General features: G+C 38.1%; 2 protein-coding genes across 4 annotated transcripts; one reads left to right on the plus strand and one right to left on the minus strand.

Moving 5' to 3' along the window:
• The first annotated feature begins 2,757 nt into the window (after nucleotides 1–2,757).
• LOC102219350 (protein CutA homolog) lies at nucleotides 2,758–6,684 on the plus strand. Of its 3 annotated transcripts, XM_023333117.1 has the most exons (8): nucleotides 2,770–2,818; nucleotides 3,118–3,260; nucleotides 3,333–3,398; nucleotides 4,417–4,565; nucleotides 4,806–4,865; nucleotides 4,984–5,029; nucleotides 6,105–6,154; nucleotides 6,348–6,684. In XM_023333117.1, exons 3-8 carry the CDS (start codon nucleotides 3,336–3,338, stop codon nucleotides 6,445–6,447), a joined length of 468 nt encoding a protein of 155 aa, XP_023188885.1. In that variant the 5' UTR covers nucleotides 2,770–2,818; nucleotides 3,118–3,260; nucleotides 3,333–3,335; the 3' UTR covers nucleotides 6,448–6,684. The 3 variants fall into 3 exon arrangements, with proteins under 3 accessions (XP_023188886.1, XP_014329458.1, XP_023188885.1); XM_014473972.2 differs by lacking the exon at nucleotides 3,118–3,260 and having other exon boundaries at nucleotides 2,764–2,818; XM_023333118.1 differs by lacking the exons at nucleotides 3,118–3,260; nucleotides 3,333–3,398 and having other exon boundaries at nucleotides 2,758–2,818.
• Nucleotides 6,685–6,702: 18 nt separating this feature from the next.
• LOC102220725 (somatostatin receptor type 5-like) lies at nucleotides 6,703–22,672 on the minus strand. The gene is made up of 3 exons (XM_005812723.2): nucleotides 22,526–22,672; nucleotides 8,974–9,826; nucleotides 6,703–8,486 (listed from the first exon to the last, which is right to left on the minus strand). The coding sequence occupies exons 2-3, from the start codon at nucleotides 9,757–9,759 to the stop codon at nucleotides 7,812–7,814; spliced, it is 1,461 nt and encodes a 486-aa protein (XP_005812780.1). The 5' UTR covers nucleotides 9,760–9,826; nucleotides 22,526–22,672; the 3' UTR covers nucleotides 6,703–7,811.
• Between the last annotated feature and the right edge of the window lie 660 nt (nucleotides 22,673–23,332).

A 23,332-nucleotide genomic window follows, 5' to 3' on the forward strand; every position in this document is an offset into this window, starting at 1 on the left:
GTTAATCATGACAGGTTAATTTGCCATTTCGACAGTGGAGTATTGTAAGGAATAGGCAATATCCATATAAATGCCCACCATTAACTTTGTTAGAAACTCTTGTAAAATCATAATGAACATAAAGGTAAGTTAAAAGGAATTAGGCATCAATATCCACCAATAATTTCTAAGGATCTAACTGAGCATGTATGATATTTAGTTCTGCAACTTTTTAACTACTAATATTCTCCACAATATTCTTTTTACTTTAAAACTTCATTTAAATTGAACACCTAGTTTCTTTAAACTAACTCCCTTCAATGTTTTTTATGTACTAACACCATATTGTTCTCCATAAACCACAGTCATTATCGAGACACTTTTCAAAATAAAATCACTTCCTGCTATACTTATTTAGAATCTCCATATTCACCTTTATGTTGTTTCCGGTTTTTTTAACCGTCATTAAAACGACAACGTGTGGACCACTGTTTTGACTTGACAGCAAAGCTTTAAAACACAAATATAGCACAAAATTTCTAAATAATGTTGTGATGAATTTATGTGATGCTACTAAAGAAGAAGAAAAGCCTCTTGTTTTAATGTGCCATCTTGTAAAGAAGGGGATAGTAGCTGCTTTTGTACATTTTCCATTACAAATGCAAAACTTTTTCGATATAAAAAAAAAGCCTAACAAATTTGCAATTGCGCCATTTCCATTAAATTAGAAACTACATTAAAATCACACGAGAATCAAATTGTTCACACAATAAATAATTAAAAACATGCCACGCCATGGTCCTCCGACTACTTCCTGTCTTCTTCGTCTTTTCCGCCAGTAGTAACATCCTGCTGTTGATCATGTGACTCGTGTGTCGCAAAAAAGAAAGCGTTTCCATTGCAGTTTTCCAAAAGAAATCAATTTTGATAATGCCAAAAAAAGAACACCTCATCCATAGAACCAAATCTTTTTTTGGTGCTATAACCTTTTCGAAATTGCCATGTTTTTACGAAACGGAAGTTGACATCTCGGCTTCAACGTCCTTTAGTTGAAGTCTGGCCTCACCTACTCCTGGTCTCTCTCTCTCTCTGTTTCTTCGTCCGTCTCTCTCCGGAAGTGAAAGGGCTAGTCAAGCCTTATTAGAATGCAGAGGAGGAAGGCTCTGCTGCAAATTGAAAACATATTGATTCTCCTCATGCTTTCAGGCAGAAGGGGCAAAAGAGAGAGGTGGAAGAAGGAGATGGACAGGAGCAAAATGAGAGAGAAAGCCTGCTGGAAGAACAGAGTCTGGCACTTTGGGTCTCTTTGCTATATTTCTATAATAAATGCACACAGGCGCGGTTTCAATTTGTAAAAGAAACATCCTCCGGATTCGAAGCGCCAAGTTAGGGGATGCTTTCTTGGCGAGAATATGCGTGGATTGACAGTTTGTGTTTGCTCTTTTATTATCATTCTTTTGTTTTTTTTTTCTTTTGCATGTGAGAGCACGCTGTCATGTCCGGTTGAGGTGGCGAGAGGCCGCAGGATTCCAATAGGAAAGGACAGCGCATAAGCCGTACAGATGTGCTGACTGCACAGTTTCCATGGGAACAAATCTACCCCACCCACCCACCATCTTCACCACCACCACCACCACCACCAACGCTCCTCGTTGCAAAACCTTGACGAACTCATCTAACGCTCCCCGCTTCGTCTTCATGTGTGTCCAGCAGTTCCTGGTTCACTTCTTACATCAGCTGCAGCTCAGGCCTGTCTTCTTCCAAGTGTTCATATGAAATGTTTGTGCATATGCCAGTGTGCGTGTGTGTGTGTGTGTGTGTGTGTGTAAACACCAGTGTAGGTGCAATGCTTGTCTTCTTCTTTAATCAAGGATGAAGCCAAAGACAGGGCAGCGTGGGCGAATTCGCTCAGGCTGTCGCTTTTAGGAGCAGGAGCAAATCCACAACCGCAAATAAATTGTTTTGGATGCGTGACGCCGTGGAACACTTCAAAACAGAAACCTGTTCACCGTATCTATAGGAATATAACTGATACAAGCAAGCTACCATAAAGGACATCATGATTATTAAAAAAAGAAAATAAAAAAAGATAGAAATCTTTGAGTAAAAGCTTCCATCTTGTGGCCGTTTGGTGAAGTTGTAATTTTTTAAATACTTCTTATATTTCTTTGAGTATTTCTAAACAAACCTGGCAAGTTTCATCAGTTATTAGTAGATTTTGTGTCGCTGTTTAAAATGTGCATTTTTGTGTCAACCATTTCAAATCAATTTCCTGATTCTGTCTTTAACATTATTCCTTTAAAGCAATCATATTGTTTATAGGAAACCAATTTTTTTAAATCATAAAAGTAGTCTAATAATTATGACTAAGCAAATATTAAAACTGTGAAAATAATGTAAGGCAAAATATGCCATTTTTGCTATTACTAAAATTGTAATTAGGCATAAAAAAAAGTTAAATTCAATCCAATCATATTGCCTAGTTTTTATACGCAAAGCTTTTAGTTATTCTATCCATCCATCCATCCATCTATCCATCCATCCATCCATCCATCTATCCATCCATCCATCCATCCATCTCGTTATGTTGCCTTATGCAGGCACACTTTATGTCGCAAAACTATACATAAACACAATATATACCGTCATACGTCATTGAGCTAAAAAAAAATCACGTTCACTTTTAAATAATTTAAATGTTTAAAACTTCTTATTTTCCTTGATGTGGAAATAGCTTTTACAGAGAGAGCAGGTTACGGCTGATTTACGACAGTTTCACAAACATACCACTGTCACAATTTGCGGCAGCGAGAAAGGGGGAGAGTGGCACTGTCGTAAGGTAAAGTTGCTCAAGAAAAACAGGAAAAAAATATATTTAAAACATGTTTCGTTTCTGAAAAGTATGAATGTAGTGCTGCGGTGTCCTCTAGTTTCTCTTTGCCTTGTTGTCGTCGGTGGGTTTTTGTTTTTTTGTTGAACTGTTTATCTTACGTCTTACGCCTGCGTGTCATATTTGAATCCTTAGTTTTGATTTTGGGTTAATACGCGGCGCTCGTAAGTCTAAAATTAGCGCCCTTTTCATGTATTGTGTTGTAGTTTTTGACCTCATGAATATGTAGTACTGTGGTTCGCTTCAAGCTTCAGGCTTGTGACGCGACATAACTCCGTTTCAAGCGTCATGAATGAGACGTAAAGGGGAGTGAATGGACCCAGACCTGGACAGTCACATAGATTGACAACTCATTTCTTGTACTACTGCCGGAAATAATCGGTTTGAGAAAGTACGCATTAGCAAATAAAACAAGATTGTGATACAAGAAACGTGTGTGTGAAAAGTGTTACTATGTACACAGGTGATGCGCAGTGGAGCGCCCCGCGCAGAGACATTCCAGAGTGGATCCTTAAAAGCTCTGGTTTTGGTGAGAATGGACTAATTGTGACCTTTTAGCTTTTATTGAACTCATACATGAATTACGTCATGTGGTGAGCTGAAGACGTATTTGCTCTCCATGTTGTTCTTTTTTTCTTTTTGCCACATTGTATGGAGCCCAGGCTCCATAACATTGAAATAGTTTGGATCCCCAAGCAGATTTTAATATTAGACAGAGATCGTCTGTGTAAATACTAAAACAGGTTTTAAATGGTGATTTCATATATTGGATAAAAGGCTGTTGAAACCAAAACAGTCTTATATGAAAACGTGACCCCGTGTTAGGTGAGAAATTTGACCTTTAGAATTAAGAAATTACACCGATCTTTAAAAAGCCTGATTTGTTGATTTCTATTTTTGTTAATACAGGTTTTGTTCACAAAGTCACTATATCTACTGTAACTCATAATACTATAAAATTGGTTACTCATGTAGGGATCGATCAATATCCCAAAAAATAATAGTAACAAAAAAAATTGGGGCCAATTTCTTTGTGCACCCTTAGAAATTACTTATAACCTTTCTGAAAGCATGAAGTCGGCTAACGAGCTCAAATACTAACACTAATGACTCAGGCTAAAGAAATTCAAGAGTAGACTAGAAACCAACTTACTGACGTCTACCAGTCTGGAAAGGGTTACAAAGCCATCCGAAGGGATGCGAGCAACTAAGAGCCACATCCACAAAATGATCGAATAGGAAATCTTTCCAGGAGTAGCTAGCTGACCAGAATTATATCAAAACCTCATCCAGGAAGTGACAAAACAACCCAGAACATCGAAAGCAGTGCAAATATCACTTTACACTGAAGCATCAGTTATTAAGCTGGAGTACTTTCTCTACGTAACGAAACCTGCTTTACCAGAAGGTCTAGAAGAAGAATGTCTAACCTTCAGTTTGTGACCTTAATATCAAACCCACCTGAGTCATGCTGCAGGACAATAGTAATAATCAATCTTTAAGTGGGGCTCTACTTATTCCCGGCTGTGTGTGTTTGGGTATTTCAGACGGCGCTCCTGAGTGTGTTTATGTTCCAGCTGCTGAGGACTGTTGGACTGCGAGCGTTCTCCATGGCATCCGAGACGTACATGTCGGGAACACACTCTGCTGCTTTCGTCACCTGTCCAAATGACACTGTAGCTAAAGACTTGGCTAGGTGAGCCCAGGCTCTAAATGTCTGATTTAATAATTAGAGAAAAAGGTCGTTTGAGTCAGTAACTCATGAAACTGTCCTCAGTAGTTTGATATAGTGCTTATTTATGGATAAAAAGCTTAAACTCTTTTAGTCACGCAGTTGACAATGTGCTGTATTTTTTTCACATATATATTTATGTGTAATATTAAATATTTAAACTTTAATGTATACAGTTGCTTATTGTTTTCAATTATCCCCCAGAGGGATTGTGGAAAGGAAACTGGCTGCTTGTGTGAACATCGTCCCAGCGATTAAATCGGTGTAAGTTTTCACCTCATTGTCTTTAAGTTTTCTATAAAGGTGACGTTTTTGTAACATATTTTGCTCCCTATTGATTAAAAAAAATAATCTTGGCCTTGTCTTTTATGTCTTTTTCTAGATATGAATGGCAGGGAAAGATAGAAGAGGATAATGAAGTACTTCTGGTGAGTGCTGACTCGGACTTACAGTATTAAAATCAACACTGGAATTGAAACTGTAGCACATTAAGTACATTGATCTATAGCAATGTTTAGAAATCAACCAACAAAGACCATCACAGTGTTAAAACTACAGAGATTTTGGACATCACTGCAAAAGTAAATTTAGTTGGTTAGAAAAAAAGAAAGGAAATGGTAATCTAAAATCTGAAGATACAAAATTTGTGATAAAATACAGTTTAAACTAGAAGGTTACACACTCTGAAAAAGAAGACACATAACACATAATCAGTTTGTGACCTTAATCTCAAACCCACTTCTCTGACCAAACGTCAGAGAGATTTGGTCTTATTTATGGATAAAAAGAAGTTAAATCTGACCAAACCTCTCTGGTTTTAGGTCAGCCAAAATCATCAAAATTATTTCTATTAGCTAAATGCCACAATAATGAGAAAAATAACAAGTCAGAGTTGATTTCTTAATGTCTACAAAATCAGACATCTGTTATACTACACTTAGGGTTCGGATTAATGAGGCGCCATGGAAACACTTCCATAATGGCTTCTCCTGCAGAATATCAAGTTTTAACTCACACTTGGTGAATAACTTATGGCAACATGTTATTTATGTCAGATTATTTCTACAGAAGGAAACTACAGTAGTTCATGATTGATCTCCACATGCAATTGATTTTAAAACCAAATACATCATTTTGGTGTTTATGAGGCCATGTATAGTAAATGGAGGATGGTGTAGTACAGATGGTTTCAAAGTCATCTGAAGTGGAGCCTAATGTGTTCAGAAGCTAGATAAAACCCCAGCTACACTAGTTTTAATATGTCTAATATATTTATACTGTATGTATTTAATCCATGTACTGTAACAGATTTTTTTTTTTAAAAAGCAGTTACAGTACAATTTGCTAATATTTTCTGCTTAACAAAAAAAATAGCTGGACAAACTTTATTCATTTGTTATTAGCTCATGCTCCGCAGTTTGACACCGTTAACATTTGTGTCCAAAATCCAATATAGAGCATGTTTTTATAAAATCTATATGATGTCGTGTCTTTCCTATTTAGATGATCAAAACAAGAAGTTCCAGAGTGCCTGCGCTTGCTGAATATGTCCGGTGGGTTTTTAGTTTTTGTCAAATTTTGACCGTTTGCTGCAGTCAAATCTAACAGGATAATTATGGCTTCTATCTGGTCCATTAGTTGCCATCGTTTATGCAGTCAAAGAGTACAACCTTAAGTACTTGTGTTGATGTGTTCTGCGTCGTGCAATGCGTCGACTGTAAATGAAATGGTTGTTTTTCTCACCAGCTCTAACCATCCCTACGAGGTGGCCGAGGTCATCAGTCTGCCTATTGAGCAGGGCAACCCACCTTACCTCAAGTGGATAGGAGATGTTGTGCCTGAGTAGAAATAGATGGATGGGTAAATGTGAAAAAAAGAAACAAAAATGCAACTGTTACCAAACTGTAGAAAACATAGATGAACGTGATCATTGTGAAATTAAAAAACAAGCAATCGACCTAATATGCTTTCTTACCACTAGAGGGCAGCATTCCGAAATTAAACAGTTGCTGGTTTGACCTGTTGGAAACGATTTATTGCTGTCTTCTTGTGCTGCGATGTGAAATACATTTTTCTAAAATAATTATTTTGTGCTTTGTCATTTGTTATATTCAATGTTGGCCCACTCAGCTTAAAAGTAGTTAAAGTGACAAAGCTTACAACACAAGGTACTCCCATTTATTGAGCGCAATGTCGACACACAAAACACTATTTTGTTTCTCACCATTCACACAGAATGTCCAGTACATATTTTATACCCAATATGTTAATTTTGGTTTGATCTCTAAGTTTTAAATAATTCATAAAATACATATTTCACACAATACTACTATATTGACCATTACACTGAAATAATTTAACTGATCCAGGCTATAATGAAGTAAACATTTCTGTATCAATTAAGCTTTAAAAGCTTAATTATGTATCAACACTTAATTATTTAAGCGCCTTTATCTCAGCACAATCATACAGAGGATATTTAAACAGAACATTAAAGGTATGCTACTGCAATATCATGTAAAACATTTCAACCTGAAGGAAAACAGACTAAGTGACCGTATTAGAGGCTCACTTTTACTCTTACTACATATCGTTCATCATAAATTATGGCAATTAGTTGATTTTTGGGAAAATATATGCCTGATATTTAACAATGCTCAGTTCAATCTGCATGCTGTGTCACAAAACGCTCATATGTCCGTACATTGAATACTTACTGTTAAAGGACTTAGCAGCTGAACACTTGACATTTTTGTTCCATTTCACAGTAGGTCAATCATTATCTGCCATCTACCACAGAGAACATGATTCATACAGTGTATAAGCCTTTCAGCACAAGTTGTTCCTTGTTTAAAAGTTAAAATCACCTTTAAAGTACTAGCAATGCATGCTGTAATAAAGCCTTTCCCATATAAAGGTGAGAAGTTTCATCAGCCTGGTGACCAGATGTTCAGGAACATCATAATACTGCAATAGGCCAGGAAAAAGTAAAAGCCAGCAGCAATAACTGAAAAACTTCAACCAGTTTTCCCAAAATGAGGGTCTTTCAACATGTACACATTTAAATGAAGGTCCTATCTCAGATTTTGATGGGCTGACACCTCAAAGTTAGTTACACCACGTATAAAAACGTTTGCATCAAAACAGAATTGCACAATGTAAATGTACAGAGGCCCCATTCTTGTAAATGGAAGGCCCTGTCATCAACTCTTACAGATAGCTAATTTCGAGCACAGAGTTTTTGTCTGTGACCTCTTCAGTTTGTGAGTTCCTGTTCTGACATTTATTGGCCTTACAATGAGCTACCTCAAGAGCATCATCACCTGGAGGCAGTTCAGGATTAGCTTCCTGTATAACAGGGGATTTACCATCATCTTCTGCTTTGGAGTTTTGTCCTTTATGTGACAATCTGCTCCTTTCTCTCATTTGCAAGCCTCCCTCTGCTCCAACCACTTCCTCCAGTACATCATTTTCACCACAATATTTCCCATGCATGTTGGTGATTCTCTTCTGCGACAGGAGTACGATGCCGCCCCACTCCTCCGTCGGCCGCTGTACCTCGGTGCCAGCCTTTTCATTGTTCTTCACCTTGCGTGAAGCGCGGCACAAGGCCTTCCTGAAGCCTCTCTTGAAGTTGTCTGACAGAAAACCGTACAGTATGGGGTTGGCGCAGCTATTTGCATATGAAAGCACGACAACAAAATAGTAGAGCCCCCTGAAGTCTCCGGGCAGGACCACGAGCAGGTTTAAGATGTTGAGGGCATAGAACGGTAGCCAACAGAAAACGAACACTGCTACGACTACCACCACCATTCGTGTGATTTTTCGCTCCGACCTCCTGCGTCTGGAGGATGTGGTCTGGGTCCGCCTCCCAACATTCCTCACCTGGAAGGAAAAAGGAAAGAAAATCAAGGAACTTTATTCTTAACTAAGTTGTTGTTTACTACACTCATTCAAAATGTAACTGAGGATGTGGAATGAGGAATATTTAGAAAGACCAATCAACCTAGCAGTCACGTTCTTGGACTGGGGAGCTCATTCTTTCTTTTGTCTTTTCCAACATATTCTTTGAAAGTTATAGTACCCAAAATTATGTCAAAAGCGTAATTTTACATTTCATAGACATAAACAGCGACATTGAAAAAAGTCAAATCTTGAGCTATTTAATGGTGCTCTGAATGTTTACCCTTGAATTTCTTTTAAAGTAGTAGAAGAGCTTAGGTCTACTTATGCAGTGTTTTTTTCAATTTATTTAAGCATTAAAAGATATTAGTGAGATTACTTAATTGTTGATTTTATAAGTTACTAAGTCCTAAAGGACCTAAAGAAGTGGGTATTTGAAGGAGCGCAGGAACTTAGGCAAAGGTCCTACCTTGGCGATGATCAGCAGGTAGCATAAAGAGATGACAAGCAAAGGACAGAAGAAGCCAACAGTGCACGTGTACACAATAAAAGATGTTTTCCACACTTCGGCTGGTTCAGGCCACACAATGCTGCAGTTCCCGTCATCCTTCAGAACATCGGCGAAGACCACCACCGGCAGCACCACCACAAAGGACACCAGCCAAACTGTGGCACTGATAGCCTTTGCTACATGGGGGCGTCGCCACCAGGAGGCCCGGATTGGGTGGACGACAGCCAAGTATCGATCCACTGACATCACAGTGAGACAAAAGATGCTGGTGAACTGGTTGAAGGCGTCCACTGTCATCACAACACGGCACATCAGTGAGCCAAAGGGCCAAGAGAGGAGAGCATTTTGCACAGCCAAAAAGGGCAAACCTAGCATAAAAAGTTCATCTGCGATGGCAAGATTGAGGATGTAGATGTTTGTGACCGACTCATTCTTGGTGTAGTTTACGATGACGTGGATGACCAGAGTGTTTCCCAGTAAGCCAACTATACACACTATGCCATAAATAAGAGGAATGAAGATTCCTGCCAACCCAGGGAGGGATGTGGGTGTGCTTTTAGTAGAGTTTAAACAACTGCTGTTAAATAGGAAAGATTCCTCAGCTTGACTGATGCTGGGAAGTGGTGCGTAGGGGACGGTGGAGAACAAGGGGCGGTAGTAGAGAAGGACTGAGTTGTTGTTCCAGGTTGCAGTGGTTCCTTCCTGTGGCACTAGGGAAACCTGGGTGGCCTGGATGAGCTCCATTGAGGTTTTAAAAGTTATCACACTTTAGTCAAGCCTGTGGGATCCCATCAATGACACATCAGTAGCCCTATAAGGAAAAGAAGAAAGAAAACATTCAGAACATTTGAGATATGAAGACCTTCTAAAGGGCTTGTTACATCAAAAATGTAACTTGATATTTAGTCGAAGATTTGATAAAGGCTAACTAAAGTTATTGTATATACTAATTGATTGGTAAGGTGGGTTCCAGGCCTTCCAAGCAAAAAGTCCAAATAAAGGAGACCATATTAAATTCTTGCTCCCTAAAACTGCTATTATTATTCAAACATGGAGTATCTATAAATCTTCAGATGTTGGTCCAAAATCAAGAGACTAAATTGTGTTATGTGAAAAGTTAAATCCTGCCATAACTATGAGGCCATGTTTTATATCGCATCCCGTTTGGATTAAAGGTCTTCATTACATTGTTCTATTGTGTACGGACAATGTTGTCCCTACCTTGTTTTTCTTCTTTTTCCATACCAGTCAGTCTCAGACTGACATTTCAATGTATCATATACAGTCTATGATTGTCCCCAAAAGTGGTCAAAGGAAAATCACTCCCATGTGAGCCACTTGAAGCTGTCAGCATGTTGAGGTCAACATGCTCAATATGAATTTATTGTTATAATTGCACTATTCCCATGTTTGTGTAGCACTTATACAGGGTGTATATTGCAGCTCTAAGTTACTAAGCTCATGCTACAGAATATTACAACATCGGAAATCAATCGGAGACAGGGCTGTGTAAATTTGTGCTGATTTCTTGTTTTTGTTTTTTGCCTTCCCCAACCTGCGATAGTGCAAACTGCAGTTTTCAAATTATGATTTCATTCAGATAAAAAAAAAACCAACAACCTGCATCGTGGACAAGTCCGAAATCATGAATTAATTGCGATTAAGCAGAACTTTTTGACAGCTGAGTTCAATTTGAACAAACCAAACCCAAACTTGATGACTGCAAGGGCTGTAGAATAAATAAGTTGGTTAAACTTATTTAACCAACTTATTTCTGGAAACAGGAAGTAGTCTAAAAAAATCTAAAACAACCAACATATCCTTGGTCGGTTTGAAGAAATTAAAGAAGAAATCAGAGAATAATTGACATTTATTACTTTAGAAAGAGTTACTCTCCTGGGAACGTTCCCAATGTGAGTCTCAAAGTGTTAGAAATTGATTTTTTGTTTTCATTTCTTATTTACTGAAGTTGCTGAGGTGTTGGCAACAAGCAGGGCCCCGTGTTGTATAGAGTTATGTTTTGAGTGTCTGGCCTACTTAAAGTTTTAATACAGCCAATAAACTAGATTGCACTATTTTAATTGAATACAGTACATATTACCTGATGCCTAACATTGACCAAATTAGTCTTTTATCGTAGCACAACACATTCATAAGAACTTTCTAATCAGTGAACGTTAACATATATAGATCAGGTTTTTGTAGATGACAAATAACAGAGGGAGACGTTGATGTTACATCAGGAAAAAAGTTTGAAAAAGTTTGCTGTCATCTCTGTGGGGCCTCCTGTCGCATACTAAAACGCTGATCAGCTGCACTGGCCCTCCTTCCGTCACAACAAAAACAAACCGGCGATGACACAACCACTCAAAGTACTTAGAGTCTGATTAGCAGAAGACTTGTTTATAAAGCCATCCTCTGCTTCTTAATAACTACTATGCCACCCACAGGCACACCCTCATCCCTTACAGCAACCACTAATAATTGGATGAGCGTTGGAAACAGGATGCACCGACCTATGGAGAGAAAATAAAATTACACAACCGCGGCTACATGCAGATATGGGGTAAATGTACAAGGGGAAATAAATTACACTGCAGGAGATGGACTGGGTCAGGGAAGTATAACAATAAAAAAAGTCAATATTTCATACTGTGTTAATCACTAAAACAGAAATGTTACTTTAAAATATTTGGGATTAATTGTTGTTGGGGTTTTTTTTTATAGGAAATGCTAAATGCAAAAGTAACTACATACATTTTAAGCTGAAACACCTTAATCAATAACTACTGCCCTTATTACCTTGTATTAATTATCTCTCTTTATAAGATTTGCAATGCAAACAGTAATAAATGCACATTCATGAATGGCTCCATGCAAGTACATTTTACCACATTCTTAAAGGTTTTTTTTTTTTGCAAATATGACTGCAGAACAATGCCCCCCACCCAAACATTTGGCCCTATCATCTAACTTTATTCTTTTCTTTGGATTAAAATATATGATCAGAAGGAGGAAATAGGATCCTGGCCTGAGAACAGAGGACTACATGCCAAAAGTAAACAGCTGAAAACTAGCTTTAAACAAATTAAACCATTGTACCAACTCACACAGCTCAATTCAAATTCAATAGTTTAGTTTTATTATCATCACCATCTTTGTTGCTATGAGTGCAATCAGAAAATCTAAGAAAGAAAATGAGTATCTTGATTTACTTGCCGAGAGCTTGCAATGGAAAGGAGGTTGGGGGAAAAAAACGGGTATCTCTGGTGATCCAACCCCTCAAGACATATTTGTTTAAACAGGATGATGCTGTACGTTGGATGAAAAATCCCCTGAAATGAGTCACTGGTGGCTGTGGGGCTGGGAGTGGGAGAGATGATTGGAATCTGGATGGTGTGATGTAGAGCAGGGACTACTGATGAGATAATTAGAGGAACTCATGATCCTTTGTCTTGGGTAAAAAAACTAAACAAAACGTGAATGGAGTGGAGAAAGGGTGCATCAATCTGACAATGAAGCAAAGGATCACTGGAAAAAACATTTATTATAAGCCAATAATGCTGATTGTCAGTGAGAAGGTGAGATAAAGATATTTTATATGTTTTTAAAAAAGCACAAAAAAGAAGAGGTCACACAGTTCAAATGGATTAGGCTAAAATCATTCAGAAACACCAACACAGGACATTAATGAAAGCAGCATTTTCATTGATTGTTTCTATGTAGGGATACCTTGAATGAAGTACTACAGTAAAACCAATTAACCAATCATTTTACAGCAAGTAGCCCCTTGTCTACACTCCTGGTAAATCAATACGGCCATTTAACTGTGGCTCTACAGCAATGTTAAGAAATCAACCAACAAAGACCATCACAGAATGTTAAACCTAGAGATTTTGGATACCACTGCAAAAGTACATTTAGTTGGTTAGAAAAAGAGAAAGGAAAACTAAGCACAGCGCTAATTAATACTTGAGCTTATAGACAAATATACCTACCGTATATATCCTTACACCCATATACATCTGTATATTCACATGTATAGATAAATATATACTCAGTAAAAGTTAAAAAAAAGTATCATGTAAGAGTAAAGAATTTAGTAGAAAGGCAAAGTACTGAGATGATATAATCTGATTGAATTTGTACAAAATGATGCAATAAAACTCACAAAAATAAAATCTTATGTGCAAATCATGGCATTTAAAGCTTAAGGGAAAAAAAAGAGTAAAAATTAGTAACAGAAATACAAGTAGAAGAAATACATTTCCAAATCTAATTGTTTCACATCATAAAGCTATAGAAAAACTCTAGGACAGCTCTTCAAATGTTTTTTAAGTAATTCTGATTTAAATAAAGGACTTTTGTTTACTAGATTGTTAATTAAACATTTAGACATCAACATTGCCTTTATTTGAGTGATTAAAAGAAGAGAAGTGCCATTCAGTCAGAAATGTAGGCACCCTTAACTTATGTGAAAAATAAAGTTAATTGTACCAGTGGAAAAAGTTTCATAAAGGGTCAAATATCCAGCAAGAATTTTACAACATGCTAAGCAATGCTTACAGAATCATGCTGTCAAGATGTGACTTTCTAATCGGCATTTAGCCATAATAGTAAATGTATACCCTATTATTGAGGTTATATGTATGCATTTCATTTTTGGTATATATGAGGTTATATATATGTTAAAAAGATCAAATAAACCATAAAAGCTCAAAATTTATGTGACATATATTCCTATAACGTGATTTCTACTGGAACTGTAGAAATCATTTGATATGTTTGCACGCTGCAGGCATATTAACACACACTCCCATGCTCACCCCCACACACACATTTCTTTCTCTCTTTGCTACACCATCCCATCCTAATCTCAGAGAAACACAACACCAACAGACTGACAATCTTTCTAACCAAAATGAATCTCCTCCCAGTGTCAGCCGCATTGTACGACCAGATCCAGGAAAAGAAATATCCATTTAGATGTTGCTATGGTGAAATAAGGTCAAGACAAGGCTTAAAAGACCTAGTGTGGAACAAATCAAAGAGATAAATAGGAACGTGAATGAATGCTGACTCGAGAGTCTGCCCCCCTTCACACTGAGCCACAAAGGCAACGCTGAGCCTTGTCTGATAGGACATGTGAGCGATGCACCTTGGTTGCTAAATTTGCCTCATGTGCTTCTGTTGAAGGTAGATAGAAAATAATTTAAAGCAGTTCCAGAACATTTTTTTCACAGTTTTCATTTGTTTATAATGGGGAAAAAAAGGTGGCGTGAAACGTTAATAGAATTACCTTTGTGTCTCCCCGTGAGCCTTTGGGCGGCGTTCTACTGGCCTGTCTGGTCCCGATTCATCACAAATATTAAAAATAGTACAGTAATAAACATGCGGCAACACTGTTTTATTGCTTCAAAGCAAAACCACTGTGCATAAAGCTGTGCAAGATTATTAGGTATTACACTAATATTCCCCTCTGTGATGTCTCACCTATTTTTAACGTTTCGAATCCTCTGTCACAAATTTTACAAACAGGATTTCGCAGCCATTAGGAGCGCAGCCCTCACTTTTCAAGTTTACATATCCAATTTCCAGCCTTTGTTTGACTGCAAGGTGATTAAAGGAAACATTTTGAAAATGAATGCTGGCTGTTTTGAGTGACTGGGACAGCAATTATTGGTGAATACATTACCATCTTTCTGTGAAAACGTCAGCAGCATGCTCAAATTATATGTAAGTGGCGCTCTTCTCGCTTCTATTTGAGGCTACATTTGTCTGGGAAAAAAAGTGTTGTTGAATAGATGCGGTTTTAGTAAGAAATAACATATAGATAATATTGGTAGCATGTTTGGAGGAAAGCATGAGGACAATGGTGTCTCTTTCTAGGTGGTGCTTGGATAATTATGTCAAGCAATGAGGAATGAATTATCAGCTTTACGAATTGGACCCAAAGTTTTTATACCCTTGTAATTTCACAAGTCAAAGCCCAGGATTGAAAATGTATATCCTATAAACCAATAATACAGTGCCAAGCTTCTGTATTTTCCATTTGGATTGCATGTGATAAATCAACACAAAGTGGTGTAAGTGGAAATGGAATAAGACATGGTCTCCAAAATTGTTCCAAAAAATATGACATGCCCCTTTTACTTAATTAAAACTAACAGGTCTGTCAAGTAGAGCAGAGATCAGCTCTGATCTATAGACAAACACTTTAAAAGAATTTTTTTTATTGCTGTGTTTTGGGGATACACAGATCGATCAGCTCCAATTTACATAAATTTGGGTGATCGACGGTCAGCCAAAACTTACAAAGTGATACCATTCACTGACCGACAGGCAGACCTGCCCACCGGGTTAACAGCTGTCAGCACCACTGTTGAAACTTAGTTATTGTTTTGGTATATTTATCAAAATAAATGTGTATCTTCCAAAATCACAATTGGCAGCGGTGGCTTTATAAAGATCATTGATCATCAGCTAGAAAACTGGAATCGATGCAACCCTACTTTCTTTTAATAACAGCGATCACCCTGTAGAACAATTGATCGCTGGCAATCAATGTAATGATCATTAATACAAGGTAATAATATATTTAACAGCTACATCTTGGATGTCTACATTTTCACAGAAGATTTACAAGGAAAATTGAAAATGTTCTTTATTCGTCTTTTATGTACACTATTTGTATCTCTTCATTTCTGTATCTTTTTTATCTGCTTTTCTCCATCTTCCAAACTTTACCTACTGCGTCTCTTTGTCTCTCATACATGCCTGGTCGTGCACCTCTTAATTTCTGTAACTCGTCACAGATTGCACGTCTCCTTTCAATCAAAATTAATAATTTGGAAGATGTTTTTGCAGAGCAGGTTCACCTCTACCGGCATTGATGAGATCTGTCTATGAGGCATCATTTTCAGAGAATATCGCATCAACAAATGAGTCAAGTAAAAAAGCTTGTGACAGCAAACATCATGTTTTAAAGTCCAGACCTAAATTGAACACAGTTTGTGTTTTTTGTCATTGATGCTCTTCGTCCAATCTGACTGAGCTTGAGCTACTTCGCAAGTAGAAATCTTTTTCCTCATGTGTAAACCTGGTTGAAACGCACCTTAAAAGCTGAAAATGTTGCAAAATAAAAATATTGAGCCTGGGGGTTGAATATAAATATATGGCCTTTTTTTGTTAGATTTTAATACTTAAGAAAAAATAAGCCTATTCTTTTCCTAACATCAAAATATGCATTATTTCTCACAGGTTGTTAACATGAACTCTGCAATAAGTATTAATATTTTTTGCAGCTACACATCACCTTTTGTTACAGCAGTTTTACTGCATTAACAACTTGTTTTACTGCATGACCAAGCTGCATGTCTTTCATATAAAACCTACATTTGAAATGAGTTTCTTGACAACCGAGGTCGCACTGAATACAGGAGTGCTTATTTGACCTGAGCCAGTGGTTCTGCTGTGGGACACTTATACAGGAAATGTTCATTTCCATCACAGTGAGAAATATTTAACCAAATCTATTCTTCTCATTGCTCATTTAATCCCCAGTTATGATTTTTATATGGATATTTTAATGATCTTCTCTTGGATAGGAATGTCTTTCTGGCAGCTGAATGGTTCGAACTCTGAACTTTTCTGAATCAACATTCCAGCTCAGAGAGAATGAACTGTTTTATCAAAAATAATACTGTTCGGAGCTCTGCTTTGTTTGCCACAGATGGGAGTCTACGGAAATCAGACATCAAAGCTGCAACTGATCTTGAACAAGACTGTTTCCTGACTAGGAAAAAAAAACCTCAAAAATTACGAATGAGTGATGAATTTATTATTTTTTATTTTTTTTGCAGTATATCAATTCTGTTTCTGGGAAGCCTCTTTCCATGAACAATAATGCAAATCGATGCCGCTTCCTGACTGCCCATTTTATTGATGTTTGCATAATTCCTCATAATCTTTAAGACACAGACTGACTCCACACTCAACATCACACAAATGCTTGTCAGATATGTATTTATTCTGAGAAATTAATTTATGCATCGTGACTAATTATGTCCTAAGTATAAGTAAAATACCACTAGGATGCCAATGCATTGATAATGAAGGGACATTTTTGCTAATGGCACATTTCATTCAATTGGGGGGGGAAATGACAGCGTCTGGTGATTTATGAATCATAAAGCCTGGTTCAATTAGTGCTGCTTTTGTTAATTTGATTAGTCCCAACATTTGACGCTCTGGCTTATTGTTAGCAGGTATTCTCTGAGAGACGGAAACAGGTCTGAAAAATATGGGTTGCATGGATACGCTTTACATAACAATGGACCTGCACTGCATGAAATCCACCTCTCAGATTGTAACCTGCAGTTCAAAAACATTTCAGATGATTATCAGTTTGGTCTTTAAAGACCAACATTTTTTAAATATGTTTCTAGGAGCTCTAAACATATTGAGACTGATTTATTTTTTTTTACATAGTGCAATAAATCAGGCTCAGTGGGATCTGCACAGGGCTTTGACTGGGCCATTCTAACATGAAGCTTTGGTCTAGCTCTGGCTGTAAACAGAGTTTCTTTCCTGCAGGAGGATGGATCTCCATCTAAGCCTGCGATACGCAACTAATCAATTATTTGCATAATAAATTACAATTAAGTTGACAATTTCCATTTTAATGACTAATATTTTTGAAAGCCAATTTTTTTTTACAGAAACTCCATAATCTGTTTTATTTGTGGTTTTTATTTGGGGTATTTAACATGTCTTCCAGTTCCAGTGTGAAATATTCTGCACAAAATTAAAGTTTATTAGTCTTTGAGAGGACAAACTTGCATTATTATGCCATTATCAATATCGCAATAATTTCTGGAACAATTTATAATCCAGTAAAGTTAATTAACAAGTCTCCATCCTAGTCTGGAGTGTCTAACAGATTTCCTCCAGGATCGGCTTGTTTTTATCTTTTAATGCATTGGCTCATCAAGCCTTGCCTAATTCCTGTTTCCTGCTATAGGAAGGCCTACCCACAGCATAATGCTACCACAACTATGCTGCAGGGATGGCAGGCTAATTTTTTGTTGTTGTTTTTTTTATGCACATATTAGGTCAAAAAGTGCATTTTTGCTTTATTTCCTACAGGGTCTTTTTTTGTCTAATGGTGAACCTCTTGTCAATCTTCCTTAGATTTGGGGAGCGCATGACAAAAAAATTGCGACTTTCTGGGAAGTTCTGGTAAAATACAGCTGAAATGTGAAGCCGTACCGTGACAAAATGCTCTAGCATCGCAGAGTGAAGAAACAAGCTCAATGGCTATGAATACTTTTGCCAGGTGCTGTAAATAGAACCACTATTTACATAACTAGCATTATGCTGTACTTAAGTCTCATTATCAGAGAAAGTGAGTTCCGTTTGGCAGAGCAAACAGTGAGAAGTGGGGTCATGTTTCTCAAACACACCGACTTTTACGAGCAACTGTAAGGATTGTTGCGTTCACAGAAAATGCAGTACCAAAAGATTACGCAATCACTGCAGTTCATGTCTACTCCACAGCTAAAAAAAAAAGGTTTACCATGCGAGGCGGATTTTTTTAGCCACAAGAAGACAAAGCAAGCGAGTTCGAAGACGTTACATCCAAGAACGAAAAAGCACGTAGGCTACGAAAGAGACAACATCAGCTAACAGGGTATCAGTCAGTCCTTATCAGTCTTATTCCCCAGGCGAGTCTACCGCGTTTGTTGCAATCCCTTTACTGGATTTGCAGTGTTTGGATCCAGTTTCATTACAGCCATGCAGCCGCCTTCACATTTTTCATTACAAAGACTGACGGCGGCTCATAGATCTGCCACAATCTGATCAATACTCCCACTAGATCTTCATGCTGATCTCGCGGTGGAAACGGTAAACACTGTCACCGAAGGGTGGTTCGTTGTTCAAAAGCTGGAGGAAAAAAAAACAAACAGTAGAACTCTCAATATATATTTGATATGTTTTACCACAGCACATGAGAGAAAAGAATGCATAAACTGTTCAATTCTACAACTGCAACAATTATTTTGGCCTTCCCACACAATGTTCTGCACACATGCATCTATACAAATTTGTGCCAAATCGACTAGATGAAAAAAAAATGGGTAAAAAGCTTTAAAAGCTACTAAGTGGACATTGAGCAATTAAATAAAAAGCTTCTGTATCTACCCACAGCTGTGGCTGACGACAGTCAAAGAGGCTGGGAGAAAAAAGGGTCACCAAAGATTATTTGTTTTCCGTTTCATTCCAGCTTCATTTAACAGTTTAAAAATCAAAGTGAGAGCCAAAGTTTCTCTCCCCTCTTACTTTTTGCTCCTAACCTCTTTTATTTATCTCCTTTTCTTCTTTATTTTGAACCTGGCTGACGCGTCCTCTCAGACCACACCTGATGTCCCATTAGTCTCCTTAATTTGTCACCAGAATAGGGCAGAAACGATTCCTGGAATGATTCGAGTTCCACGATTATTAAAATTCCTCGAGGAAAATTTACCTGCCTCAAAACTTTGTTAATTTATGATTTATTATTTGGCGCACCGTGTTCCGGCCGGAACATTATTTGCGTTACGCGGAGCTCTGACTTCCGCCTCTGAGTTGTTGACGAAAGCTAAGTGTTAGCAGCATAACGTCTGATCTCCAAGTTCGGCCTGTGGGGATTTTATTGATTGATGATCATGCCCAGGTCTTCATCGTTTTTGGGGGACCAATAATCATCCTTAAATTGACTGGCATGATGCCTGGAGTACGGCAGTCTTTCTTCTCCGGGAGCTGCTGTTGAAAGCGAATGGTGGGAAGAACGCTGCGGGATTATTTATACAGGTGAGCAGATAGACTGAACATGGCGGGCAGCTGAGTAGTTGATGCTTACAGTGTAAGTATAGCTTTACGAACGAACCGCACAATAAATTTCATATATTCTGGTCTCAACAAACAGATGGTGGAAAGCATCGTGGCAGTACATGGATGGTAGATGAGTTTTTTAGTGTGACGGACAAAGGTGCCGTAAATATCCCATATTGCCCCCGTATTCTTATGTTCGTCCCCTGCCTGGTCTACTGGTCGTCTTTCCCCCCTGGACTTACGTTCGCCACCACCACCAAGACCCCCCACTCCAGATGAATGTCTATGCTCCACCAGTATAGACATTTTTATAAGCGTATTTGTGAGCCTGCCTCTTTATTATTAAATTGAATATAATTTCAGATTTTTGTATAACTTTTCTTCAGGTTAACTTAGAAAGTGAGCTATTATAGTTACAGGTTAGTTTTCTAAACTACAAAAAAGTAACTGGTAGAGAAGTTCAAAAATTAAAAATTGGACTGATATTGATATCTGATAGCAACACTGGTGTGATGCCAGATTTACCAATATTTTATATTATTTTTTTTAATCCGATAGATTACTCGATTACTAAAATATTTGTTTACAACAGCCCTACACCAGAGTGCAGGAGAAGGTGACCAGAGAAGAGAGTTTGGAGTGAGAAATTTATGATCCATTCTCTGCAAATCACCGTGGATACGCAGCTGAACTGGTGACATTTCATCTGTGATTTCCTACCCGTTTAGAAAAAATACCTGAAGACCACACAGAGTGAGAAATGATCTACTAAGTCAATTGAGGAATCAAATGACTGAAAGTGAAAGTGGTCCCAAGACTGGTCTGCTCCTCTTCCGTTATCCTGTTTTTCTATCTAATCTACTTTTTTTGTAGGTTAACTCATTTTTTCATCTCACAAACCCATCTTCTCTCACTTCCCTTTGACACTCTGTTCCCACTTGCCTCCTCTGGGTTTAATCAAATCGACCTCCCTCTTTCTAACTCATCACAATATCTGTCAGTTTCACTTTTTAGGAAGCATTCTCACCAGCTCTGCTTTAATCTGCTTTAATACAACTCCAGTCTGTCTGCCTAGAAAATCCAGTTTGTTTGCGGTGGTGTGAATGCGCAATTGAACTCTGGTCCGCCTACAAACCTTGGTCTCGGTTTGGTTGAAGGGAACTCTTGTGCGGTCCGAATGCACATGTGAATGCAGACTACAGCGCAGAGCATTTTGGCCATAACACGATGTGTATACGAGAAATGTATCCTGAGATTATGAAAGGCTGTGTATGATTTAACATTACTAATATGCAAATATTAGAGAAATAGAAGCTCTAATGAAGGGTTAGCTTGCTATGTTGCCCTTTAATGTCTCTAAAGGCATCATGTTGTGGCCTTTTAAGATAATTGAACAGTCATGAACGTCTGAGTGACTACCCAGTGATATACACTCACTGTCCCCTTAGTCAGGCTCACCTTGATCACCTTTCACCTTCAGATCTGCTTTCATAGTTCCTTCCATAGATTTAAAAAAATGTCTGAAATTTTCCTCTGGCATTCTGGTCCACTATTGGGATGAGAGCATCACGTAGTTACCGAAACTTGTCAGATGCACATCTGTGATGTTCCACCACCTTCCATAATGCGCTCTATTATATTGTATTGACATCTGGTGATTGTTGAAAGGCAATAAACTGAATGTCATATTCCATAAACAAATTTGAGAAGGTTTAAAGTCTCGGACACGGTCCATTATATTGCTCATACTGGCCATCAGAAGATGTGACTATGAAAGGATGGACATGAGCAGCAACACTACTCAGGTAGGCTGTGACTCGTTTTGTACCAAGTGGCCCAATGCGTGTACAAAAAAATTCCCCCACACAAAATACATTATCCTTACAGACATTAATGTTGTTTACGCCAAATTTTGACCATCTGAATGTTACAGCAGAAATTGAGACCCATCAGCTCTGGCAACCATTTTTCAATCTGTTACTCTCACACTTCTGATAACCTGACTAAACTGCAGCCTCAGTTTCCAAAAACCAGTCCCCTCTGGCATGTAACAACACTGCGTTTTACTCCACACAACTGCTGCTCACTGGATATTTCAAACTATTTCCCGTACACTGCAAGAGACATCTAGAAGTTTCTGAAATCTGTCTGACATTGAGCCTTCAATGCCATTTTCTCCCCCCCTCATTCTGATGCTTGGTTTAAACTTCAGCGATTCTTCCACACATCTAGAACCTAAACGAGTTGCAGCCATGAGACAGGATAACTCACTGCTTTAACAGGTGTTTCTAATGAAGTGGTTGTTGAGAATATATTTTTACTGCCTGGTTAAGCGAAGAAGGGATTGAAGACGGAATTACTCTTGATAGCAGAAACAAGACTCTCAATATCTCACAACCAGTTTAATAAAGAAAAAAAAATCACGCCACTTGTTGATAAATGAAAAAAAAAAAAAAGAAAATATAGAGGCGCATGAAAATAAAAACTCTGACATGCTCGATAAACCAACGTGAAAGGCAAAGCTAGCGCCTGTGATTTATTGTTTTACATACGTTGTGGAATAAAACGTGATTATAGAACACGAAACAATACAATACAGGCAAAACTGTCATTTAAAAGAAAAAAAAAACATAGATACCTTTCTCCATGTAGTCGTTTTGTTCACCGTTTCCGTGAGGTCAGAGTTGGACCGACAATAAATAAAGTGAACGAGCAAACAGCCGCGTTCCTCTGCGAGCTGCGTCCGTCCGCGCGCAGCTGAGGGATGCTAGGAGACCCCCACCTTCCTCTTCCTCCTCTTCCTCCTCCACCTCTCCATGCCGCTCACCTTCCCCATCAGCCCTCACACACACACACACACACACACACCCACACACACACACACACACACACACACACACACACACCCACACCCACACCCACACACACACACACACACACACACACACACACACACACACACACACACACACACACACACAGAGAGAGCTCGTAAGGGACTTCCATTATATCAGCCATCGCAAAAAAACAAAAACAAAAAAACGATTCAGATGGGAACCGCTGAGATTTTACGCCACCTAATTGAAATAAACTCGTTTTTTTTTCTCCACACAAAAACGGAACCTCAACTGATTTTTTTTTTTTCTTTCCTCTTTGTTTGTATCGCAGCTGGAAGAAGTCAAGAAAATGCAAGGGGGAGGAAAAAAAAATGAAACAAAAAGCAAATGAAAAGTAGTCGAAACGCACGGGTGCGAAACAACAGTGTTATACTGGACAGTAATGTATTACATCTACTTGCAATAAATACATGCTATAAAAATACCTATTGGGTTTTTGTATCCCCCAAAATACAGTGAACAGCACATTTAGAAGGCTTTGGAAAAGTATTCAAACTCACTGAAGTTTGATTTTAAATTTTGTGACCATTGCAGATCCTACTTGGAGT

The sequence above is a fragment of the Xiphophorus maculatus genome, chromosome 5, assembly GCF_002775205.1.
Source record: "Xiphophorus maculatus strain JP 163 A chromosome 5, X_maculatus-5.0-male, whole genome shotgun sequence".
Taxonomy (NCBI): Eukaryota; Metazoa; Chordata; class Actinopteri; order Cyprinodontiformes; family Poeciliidae; genus Xiphophorus; species Xiphophorus maculatus.